The 10,565-nt window shown below is 37.3% G+C and overlaps 1 protein-coding gene across 1 annotated transcript; it reads right to left on the reverse strand.

Annotated features, from left to right (window-relative positions):
* Positions 1–5,779: 5,779 nt before the first annotated feature.
* On the reverse strand, positions 5,780–10,565 carry LOC131597802 (uncharacterized). Its single transcript, XM_058870468.1, has 3 exons — positions 9,375–10,565; positions 6,167–6,251; positions 5,780–5,811 (listed from the first exon to the last, which is right to left on the reverse strand). The coding sequence occupies exons 1-3, from the start codon at positions 10,563–10,565 to the stop codon at positions 5,780–5,782; spliced, it is 1,308 nt and encodes a 435-aa protein (XP_058726451.1).

Genomic DNA, 10,565 nt, shown 5'->3' on the forward strand with positions numbered 1-10,565 from the left:
TATCCCAATTTCCTCCTTGTTCCAAAACACAAGACCTCAAAATATCTTCAAGTGACTGAATCGTCCTCTCCATTTGACCATCGGTTTGCAGATGATACGCCAAACTCAAACGCAACTTAGTACCCAAAGCACTTTGCAAACCTTCCTAAAATCTCGAAGTAAACCTCAGATCTCTATCTGAAATAATACTCGACGGAATACCATGCAAACAAACAATCCTCTTGATGTATAGCTCCGCAAGTCTCTCCATCGAATAATCCATCCTCATTCGAATAAAATGAGCAGATTTTGTCAATCTATCCACAATGACTCAAATCGCTTCACAATTACTCGACGTTCTCGGCAAACCCGAAACAAAATCCATAGAAATGCTATCCTACTTCCACTCGGGAATAGACAACGGTTGCATTAAACCAGACAGTTTTTGATGTTCAATCTTTGACTCCTAACAAGTCAAACATGAATAAATAAATTCTGTTATATCCTTCTTCATACCTTGCCACCAAAATAATTTTCTCAAATCTTGATACAACTTAGTAGCACCAGGATGAATACTCAAACCACTTCGATGTCCTTCCTCAGGAATCCTCCTTCTCAAATCCGCAACATCCGGAATACAAACTCGATCACGACATCTCATGACACCATTCTCATCAATCCTAAAGTCACCACCTTTTCCTTGATTAATCAATGGCATCATGTCGACCAATTTCAAATCCGATCTCTGACCTTCTCTAATCTCATCAAGAATACCACAAGTAAGCTTCGACATACCAAGCTTAACACACGAAGACGTCGCTTCACAAACCGAACTCAAATCTCGAAATTGTTCCAATAATTCCATCTCCCGCACCATCAACATAGACATATGTAATGATTTCCTACTCAATGCATCGGCTACAACATTCGCTTTTCCAGGATGATAATTCAAGCCAAAATCATAATCTTTCAAGAATTCCAACCATCTTCTTTGCCTCATATTCAACTCTTTATGATTAAACAAATACTTCAAACTCTTGTGATCACTATACACATCAAACATTGATCCAAACAAATAGTGCCTCCAAAGTTTCATAACAAACACAACGGCGGCCAACTCCAAATCATGCGTCGGATAATTGTTGAAAGTATTTTGGGTAAATATTTTCTAATATATCGTATCCACAGAGACTGAGTAATATTGCTGCCGTTCTATAGTCGAATTATAATGAGTTAGTGAAAAGTATTGGTTTTGCTTGTTTGATTTCAATTTGCAATTAACAGAATAATAATTAAATGATAAAAACAAAGCTCAAAGACGAATAACAATGGTGAAAGAATATGTTGAGTTCTAGGGTTCATCAACCTATTCATATGAAATAATCAATTAATCCACAAGTGAACATTATCTAAGTTATTATCTTCATTCATTCTCAAAACTGATATTATGTCTAATAATCAATCTAGAACCACCTCTACCGGTATGATATTCGATCTCTCAAAATAACTATAAAGATAAAGGGAATTAACCGTGATGATTTATGAAAACTTCTTCAAAATCTCATCTCTGAGTATTAATCAACAAGTCAATGTAAAAACCTAGGTCAAAAGTATAAACCCTATCTCTCGATTGATAGTTCAACAATGATATAAAATAAAAGCAAGGTTTTTCATTGATAATAAAACTTAAACAATTTTTCACAGGAATTAATCAAGTAATTGCATCTTCATAGGTTAACTACTACCTTAAACTCAACACAATGGGGTTTAGCTCTCCATAGCCATGAAGAACACACAAGGTTTCATGGAAGGATTCATCTTCATCAAGGGAATATCTTCAATTGATGTTGAATTCTCCGTCGGAAGTTGTTGTTTGCTCTGGAATAGGATTGCTCTCTGAATTTCATTCACCAAGGATCTCCCTCTTATGAGGATTAGTGCTTCTATTTATAATAATTTATCCTTGTAACGCAGCCACCGTGCCTCGGCACGTATTGGCGCGGCCCGAACCCAAGTCAGAGGGGATGGCGCATCTCACCCCTTATTGGCGCTGCTCGGCCTTTGTTTTACCTTCCTTCTTTGTGATTCCTCCTCTCCAGAAGCTCTACGCCTGCATGTTTCTTCGTCTTGACTTCTCAACTTCAATATCTGCACAAATAACACCCAAAGTGATGCAATACCTGAGCAAACAAGTATCGGGCTTATAGCTAGGAGCGGAAGTGTTGGGTTTCATGGGAGGATCCTTTATAGTAATCAAGTTTTCCTTTAGCAGATGTTGCAATACCTGAGCCAGTGACATATTGATCTTTGTGAACTGACGCTTAGGCGTGCCTTGCTTGTTTAGACGACTTTGTTGTGGCGCCGGTGCGGAGATCAGAATTGCCCCCACAGATTGGTTGCGTTCATTACGACCTTTCAGATTGTACACATTGTTAGCCATGTAAGGCTTCTTAGGTGAGTTAAAGTCAATGATCTTGTCATCAATGAGGTCTTGAATCTTGCGCTTCAATTGCCAACAATCCTCTGTATCATGACCAGGACTGTTCGGGATAGGAAATGAATATGGAGGCAATAGAGTTATCGAGTTTTGATTGAGCAGTTGTTGCAAAACTCGAGACAGCGGCATGTGCAACGGAGTAACTGCTTGCTTAAGTTTGGATTTCCAATTATCTTGACCACCTTGATGCTTATGTTGATTCTTCTCCTTCTCGATCAGAAGTGCCTTCAATTCTTCTTGCCCCTTGGCCAAGTTAAGGATCATTTCTTGGAACTGGTTGTTCTGAGCCTGAAGATTTTTGACTGATTGCTCGAGATCCATGATGCTGAAATAAACAGCGAGGGAGGATGAGAGACCTATTGTAAGAAACCCGTTATGCGATGTTATGAATGCAAATGCAATATTTTCAAGGATCTTTAGGAATTTAGTTAGCAACATTAAAAAATGATTTGGTCGCGTCTTTGTCTGAAGAATTATGAATTTTGTCTTTGAACGTCTTTCTTTGAGAATCAAGCTCACCATATCGAGTGGGTCATCGCCTCTGATTCGGGACACTTCTGAATTGGAAGGTATGTGGCTAGAGGAAAATAAATCCTCTTGCCCCTTGATAGGTACTGAGTCTCTGAATTGGAAGGTATGTGGCCGGAGGAAAATAAATCCTCTTGCCCCTTACTAGGAATTTAGTCCCTGATAAGAGTACCTGAAATTGTGCGCCCTAAATCCATAAGATCCTTGAAAGGGTTAGTTAAATCATGTTATGCTTATGATGTCATGATGTTATGCGAATGCAATGCATCAGGCAAAGCATAAGATAGTAAGGACGAGCAAGTCCTTTAACAAAACCTGCAAGGAAACAAAGGTTAGTAGCAAACACAAACAAGTCACACAAGTGCCCTTAGGTTTAAAGACTTGTGTGAAGTTTGTAGGTAAGTACCCTCCCCACTGAAGTTAAGTTGGTTCAACCTGTCCTATATAAAGATCGGGTTCTAGGGAGCTCATATCATTGACCTTTCTCGATGGCGCTTATCTCAGTTCGGCAATTGAATCGCCAACCGAGAAGGTCCTGAATGTCCAGTCCATATGAGTGTAGCTTTGAGTATCAACCAACTTCAGTCGGAACCAAAGCCAGCTATCTCGCTACTTTCTAATAGGCCAAAGTCAAGTTCAACTAGGGTTCTAAGGGCAAATTAGTGCTTAATGACACAACGCAGAAGCCAAGTGTTTCCTCAAGTCGGATCCCAAGGAACACCAGGACAAACCAATGTGTCACACTAACGATGGCCACCATATCAACCACATCAGTATACGTTGTGCAGTCTCCTTGGTCTCATGCCATTTACCTAAGGTTCTCAGATCCGGGTTAGGATCTTTCACACAAGTAAATACCCAAAACAGCCTTTGAAATATAAAGCAGACAAATCAAACAATTTTAAAGTGAATCCTAAACTTTAAGGTAACCCCTCTTTTTAATCGAAAGCATCCCCAACAGAGTCGCCAGTTCTGTAATACGGTGAACTGACTTTATTGAAATGTCGCGGTAAGCAAGAGTCGCCACCGACTTTTATTTTATCCAATTTTAGGAAAGGCTAAAAGAACAGGAAAAGACCTTATAAAAAGATTTTGAGTTCGGGGGGTAAGTTATGCAAAGGGAAGGTGTAAGGCACCCTTTGCATCCATGGTCATCCATGGGCTCTTAATTGCTTAGCTCACTTTATTTTCAAAAATGTTTGAATTGTTTGAAAAGTGGAGTGTGAATAGAAATTTGAATAAGAACTTTAGCTTGTAAATAAGCGTAGTCTTTTTGAAAAGTATTTGAAAATTAGTGGAAAAAAGAGTTTGAATTTGAATTTGAATTTGAAAAAGAGCAAGCAATTAATAGCAACTACCCTAAGTTTAGAAATTTGTTCTTTTAGCTTTTCAGGGCGAAAGGGTCTATCCATACCATGAGAGGGCAGGAAGTCTTTCAATTGGATGTTTAAGGGTCATCGAGAATAATCGTTCGCCACAAGACTGTCCCATGCCATAAAGAGGGCAGGTGGCCTAAGGGAAGGATAAAATAGTCATTTAACCTTTAGGCAACAGGCGAGGATACCTTAGCAATTGGGACAATCGTTATATTTTTATAAGGCAACCTCGAGGGAGTTTCAATAACTTTAAAGGCAACATTGCTTTAGGTATCCTCGGAATCGAGGGACTTTGACTATTTAGCATATTTAGAGGCAACAGAATTATAAGGCAACAGGCAACAAAGTCAACAAGAGGGATTACCCTAAAGGTGTGTGGGTGCAAAAACAATCACGTGGTTAACTTCGATGATATTTATCTTGTAATTAGGTGATTCTAGATTAATTAATAATCTTGCACTCCCTAGGGTTACTAACCACGCAGTTTAAAATTGCAGAAATTAAAGGCAGAAAAATAAAAGTTCATACGCCATTACAATAAACACCTGCGGGGACGGGGGAATTAAAGAAGAAAATAAGAAATATGAATCATTAATTTAATTATCTTTATCTTGAGCCTTGATCTTCCTCGAACCTTCGATTGACTCTGAACATCTAAGAATTAAACAGAAAATAATAAGGGTGAGTGTAGGAGAGATTCATTGACTATTTGAAGTAAACCCTATTTTGGGCAAAAGGCAAAAATAAAAGTAAAATAATATTTAAATAGGAAAAGAATTAAAAAACTTAGCTTTCGATTCGATATGGCGCGTAATCGGAGGATCTTGAGGTAACCCTGAAAATTTGCACAAAGAGGGAAAACGGTTATTGCATTAACTGATCTAACCCTAATGGATTACAAACCCTAAAAATTTACAAACCCTAATCCTGAACCTAAAAGGGTTATTTAAGAAAACTTATTGTGACCCAAAAGGTTTACAAGGCTTAAAAATGCGTTAGTGGATAACACCTACCAGTGATTAGTGATCATGATAAAATCAGGGTTTGAAACAAATGATAAGAAAATATGTACAACCAACAATAATTCTTTATAGCTTTATAAAACCATTATTTTTATTATTATGAGGAAAATCGAATCTTCGATTAAATAAATTCAAACGGTATGAAAATATTATTTTACTAAAAAAGATGATTTAAACAAAAATATTAATATAGAAAAAATAACAAAAAATAAATGAATAGATGAATAAAAGATTTGTGTAATTTAAAAATAAAATAAAAAAAAACAACTCAGCTTTTGATCTAGTGGGGTTGGCCTGGGAGAGTCCACGGTGTGCTGCGTTTCCATGGACGTTAGATTTGGCGTTGGGGAGATCCGAGGGTGGCGATTGAAGGTGCATCATGGTCTCACATATGAGTGTGGCATTGAATCTGTAACAAAGAAAATTCAAAGAAAAATTAATAGCACGCATGGGTTCGAACCCAGGACTGGTCAGTGAATAGACGTCTCTTATTTACCACCTGCGCTGGAATTACTTCTTGTTAGTTAATTAACTTAAACAAAATAAATATAAAACAATAAAGTAATGGCATAAGTCAAAAAAGGAACGCGCATGGGCCCCACTTCCCCTGAACGGACGAATTAGAAAAGAGAGAGAGAGTTATTGGACTCTTTTACCGTTCAGTAGAATGAAGAGAGAGTTTGAAAAGTCTGTCCGGCCAATCAAAAGCTCCCGCGTGCGGTCAACGATTCAAAGACACTATTCATCGTCTCTTTCAATCATACCTGCGGATTTATATGTGGTTTTTGCTTCGATTTTTGCTGCGGATTTCGCTTCCAATTTCCATAACAGAATTTCACGATTTGAAACCTGCATCAAACGAGATTAAACAAAACCAAAACGTCCAGTTCACATTAAAATGTATCCCTGATTACGAATAAGATGTTTGCTTGGGATGGGATGCCCTGCAACAGTGAAAACGATGGCATGTGTGTTCCATGCCCTAACTATGGTAATTCACAACTCACGCGTCAAAACTCCATAAAAAAGCTCCAATCTTCTCTAACCTTCATCCATAACTCAACCATGCCATTAAATCATGTTAAAATATCATGTAAAGATAAATACCGAAACACAACCATATGCATGAATATGTAAATTTTGTGTGAGTATCATGGGCTCACTAAAGGCTCAAAAACGATATAAACTTACCCTCTCTTACCTTAGGAATGATTTGAGATGAGTATTTGACCTTGAGAGTCCTTGAATGAAGAGCACGAAAATTCCACCTTTCTTTGCTATTTTTGCACTTTGAAACCCTAGCCCTTTGTTGAGTGCCAGAAATTCGTTATTTTTACTATTGTTTTGTGGCACTTATCAATTCTTTTGTATTATATTCTCTGAATAATTCTCCGCTTTTTGTATAAATAGGATTTAATTGAGTTTTTATTCATTTATATACCATTTGATAGTTTTCTATTCATTTTGTAGATATCGAGTCGCTTTTGGAGCACGAGCAATAAAGTGCCAAAGACACGGCCTCAAAACGCGCAATTTTGAGCGACGGAACCAACAAATCGTCGAATAAATCTCAAAATCAAATAAAAATAAATCATCAATTTAGTTGATATTCATTCATTATTGGATAGAGCATGGAATAAGCTTTCCAACGCTTTGAACCGGGCGCAAATCGGAGTTACGGTTCTCGAGTTATGGCCGAAACAGTGCAGAACTTTTTGTTGTACTGGTGTGTCTCGCCGGGCGAAAAAAGGGCTCGCCGGGCGAGCCCAACCAACCCAAAAATGTGCCAACTTTCTGTCTGGAGTCGCCGGGCGAACCATTTTAGTCGTCGGACGAAGCAGTGTCGGCAGAAACGTGTTTTAAGATAGAAAAATCACATTTTTGGAGGTATGGTTGGATATTTTAGAGCTCCAATCCATCCAATAGCATTTTTTGAGTGGAATGATGCTAGAAGACACATTGGAGCTGTCAAATGGATGATCCGGGGTTGAATCCTTCATCAATCGGAGCCGACAAACCGGGAGATTTTTGGGTTTTTCTCCATTTCTTCTCTTTGTAGTTTCTTTTGTGAGTTTTGTTATGTATATACTTTGATCTCATGTATATTTGTTGACTATGATGTTATATAAAGCTTGCTTTCATATTTTTATGGATTATTGTCTTAGATTGTTGCTTTGTTGCTGTGTGTTTGAGTTGCTATAGAGATGTAGGGCTCTAATGCTTATCTAGGATGATTTTCTATTAACTTAATTGCATAGATGGATTAGGTTGATAATCACTTAGTGTTAGTGCTTAATGCGTCTGAGTGGTCGTGTTTGTCTGAGAGATCGACATTTACGGGAAGCTCGGATTTCTCATGTGTTGTTTAGGTGTCTGAGAGATCGTCACTTAGATAATGTTGTGGGTTATGTTGTTGACATGTGGTAATATTGATAGGTTACAAGTTGAGTATATTCGGTCAATAAGTTTAAGTTTGTGAAGAGTAGATTATATGCAATACTTGATAGTTTCTTCTATTTGAAGAATGAATTTATTTTGTGTTCATAAGTTAAATTTCCGCATTTACCGTCTAAACCCATTATAACCCAAACTCATAACTACGGAAACTGTAGAATGGCAGTTTGATATCACTAATCTCCGTGGACACGATAAATTCCCGGATAAATATTTCCAAAACTTTTGTTGCTTGCCGCTTTACCGCACCAACACCCTTGTATGCCAAAAAAACCTAATTTTTCGTCCCCTTTTGATCAGAATGAGATGGATATATAGTAGATCAAATTAGGGTTGAGAAACTTGGAGAAAAAGCATGAGATTTGCTTGAAAATTTTCTTTGATTTTTGCATAAAATCTTTCTTTTTTTGTCTCAATATTGGTTCAATATTTTCCAATCACATTCACCACGAATTTTTTTATCAAAATAAGAATATTTGGATGATTGGATTTGATTGGGAATATTGATCTTTGATTTAAACTAATTATTTTATATTTTACATGATTTATTAATATTTAAATGAATTAAAATTCAAATAAATAAAATAAATGTGATAGAAATAAAATAATTAATTTAAGGACGTTAATAAAGCCCATAGACATGTTTAGGATCCATTCTTTAGGCCCATTAGTCCAAAAACACCAAATTGTGCAATTAGGGTTTTGTGTTTTTCTTGAGAATCGACCAACTTCTGAGCCTCGTATCTCCTTCAATTTTTATCATATGGAGATGATCTAGGACTTTTTGGAAAGCTCAATATGTCCTTTACAAGCTACTTTGGAACATATTTTTCATTTGGATATTTTATCTTGATGATATGGCTCCTGACAAAAAACAGCTTTTTGCGATCTTCTAGAAGGACCTGTAATGTATTGGCTCATATCTCTTATGCGGAAGCATTTCCTGACTTTGGGCCCAACATCAAAGTTGTAGAGAATCAAATTTCCTTGAGAATGAGCATTGGTTGAGGAATTTCTGAGAAAGTATGAGAGAGATATGGCTGGTCAAAGTTCCATTGACTTTTACCTAGAAACCCTAATTTAGTAACTTTGTACTTTTGTGGATTTTTGAACTTTTCTTGATGAATCATGATCAACCTTTGATCAAATGATAAATATAACATTAGAATGTTGATGTTAACCAAAAAATTAGGAGTTTTGACTGTACTTTGACCACAGTTGACTTTTAGGTCAAACTAGTCGATTGTTGGCCATTTGAGCAGTTGACTGAGTAACCTTATGAATCAGAGCTTGAAACTTGGCATGAGGACCCTTTGAAGCATATGAGAGGCCATGGGATCCATTTGAGGTCTTAGAACTTGATTTTACTTTGAGAGAATCAAAACCCTGGTTGTGGGTTGATTGTTCAGGAGATAAGTGAGTGTGCCTGATTCTTGAGCAGTTTGAAGATTATATGAGTCAAAATATTTTTGAAATATGATGGGCAAATTTTGGGGTATGACAAATACCTTCAGTTACCATGAAATGGCATTTCTCCCAATTTAGAATTAGGTTGGTCTCAATACATCTTCCTAGAGCCTCATCTAGATTAGCCAGACAAATATCAAAGGATTTTCCGAAAACGGAAAAATCATCCATGAATACTTCAATACTCTTTTCAATGAGGTCGGAGAAGATTGCTTGCACACACCGTTGAAAGGTGGCTGGGGCATTACATAATCCGAATCGCATTCTTCTGTATGCAAAAATTCCAAAAGGACATGTAAAAGCTGTCTTCTCATGGTCTTCTGGGTTGACCACAATCTGATTGTATCCGGAGTATCCATCTAGGAAACAGTAATAGTTTTGTCTGGATAGTCTTTCAAGCATTTGATCCATGAAAGGTAGAGGGAAGTGATCTTTCCTCGTGGCTTTATTGAGTCTCCGATAATCGATGCACATTCTCCACCCAATGACAGTTCTTGTTGGTATTAATTCATTCTTCTCATTACTAATGACGGTCATTCCTCCTTTCTTCGACACTACTTGTACTGGACTCACCCATGTGCTGTCTGAAATTGGGTAAATCATTCTTGCTTCCAAGAGTTTGACTACCTCTTTTCTTACCACTTCTTTCATAGTTGGATTTAACCTTCTTTGTGGTTGAGCTACCGGTTTGAATTCTTTTTCCAACATGATTTTGTGCATACAATATGCTGGACTTATACCTTTTAAATCGTCCAAAACCCATCCGATTGCAGCTTTATTCTTTTGTAGGACTTGAAGTAATCTTTCTGCTTCTTGTGTAGTCAACTTTGAACTAATAACTACTGGTTTCTTTCCATCCTTATCTAAGAAAACATATTTCAGATGAGTTGGGAGTAGCTTTAGTTCCATCTTTGTTTCCTTCACTTCTTTTGGCGGGTCTAATGTTTCCACTTTCCCATCCTTATCATTCATGTTTCCTCCCTTTTCTAGTTCTTTCACAAATCCGTCGATTTCCCTTTCTTCCTCTTGAGTCAGCACATTAAAAGAATCAACAAGGGATCTTTCTAACGGATTAGAGAGATGTATCTCACTGACCACTTCTATTGCTATCTCTTCGGTGACATCTAGACGGAAGCAGTCGCTTTTATCCTTAGGTTGTTTCATGGCTTCGAAGAGATTAAAGCATACCTCCTCGTCTTGGACTCTTAGTTTCATGATACCATCGTCAATATCTATCATCAT

The sequence above is a fragment of the Vicia villosa genome, linkage group LG4 (genome assembly GCF_029867415.1).
Source record: "Vicia villosa cultivar HV-30 ecotype Madison, WI linkage group LG4, Vvil1.0, whole genome shotgun sequence".
NCBI lineage: Eukaryota > Viridiplantae > Streptophyta > Magnoliopsida > Fabales > Fabaceae > Vicia > Vicia villosa.

What these genes read in the sequence shown, in the direction of transcription:
- LOC131597802 (XM_058870468.1), bottom strand. Translation starts at nt 10,565, where the DNA reads ATGATGATAGATATTGACGATGGTATCATGAAACTAAGAGTCCAAGAC. An exon ending in GGGAGAAATGCCATTTCATG is followed by an intron (nt 6,252 to 9,374) that starts GTAACTGAAGGT and finishes CGTTTGATGCAG; the next exon opens with GTTTCAAATCGTGAAATTCT. An exon ending in AACCACATATAAATCCGCAG is followed by an intron (nt 5,812 to 6,166) that starts GTATGATTGAAA and finishes TCTTTGTTACAG; the next exon opens with ATTCAATGCCACACTCATAT.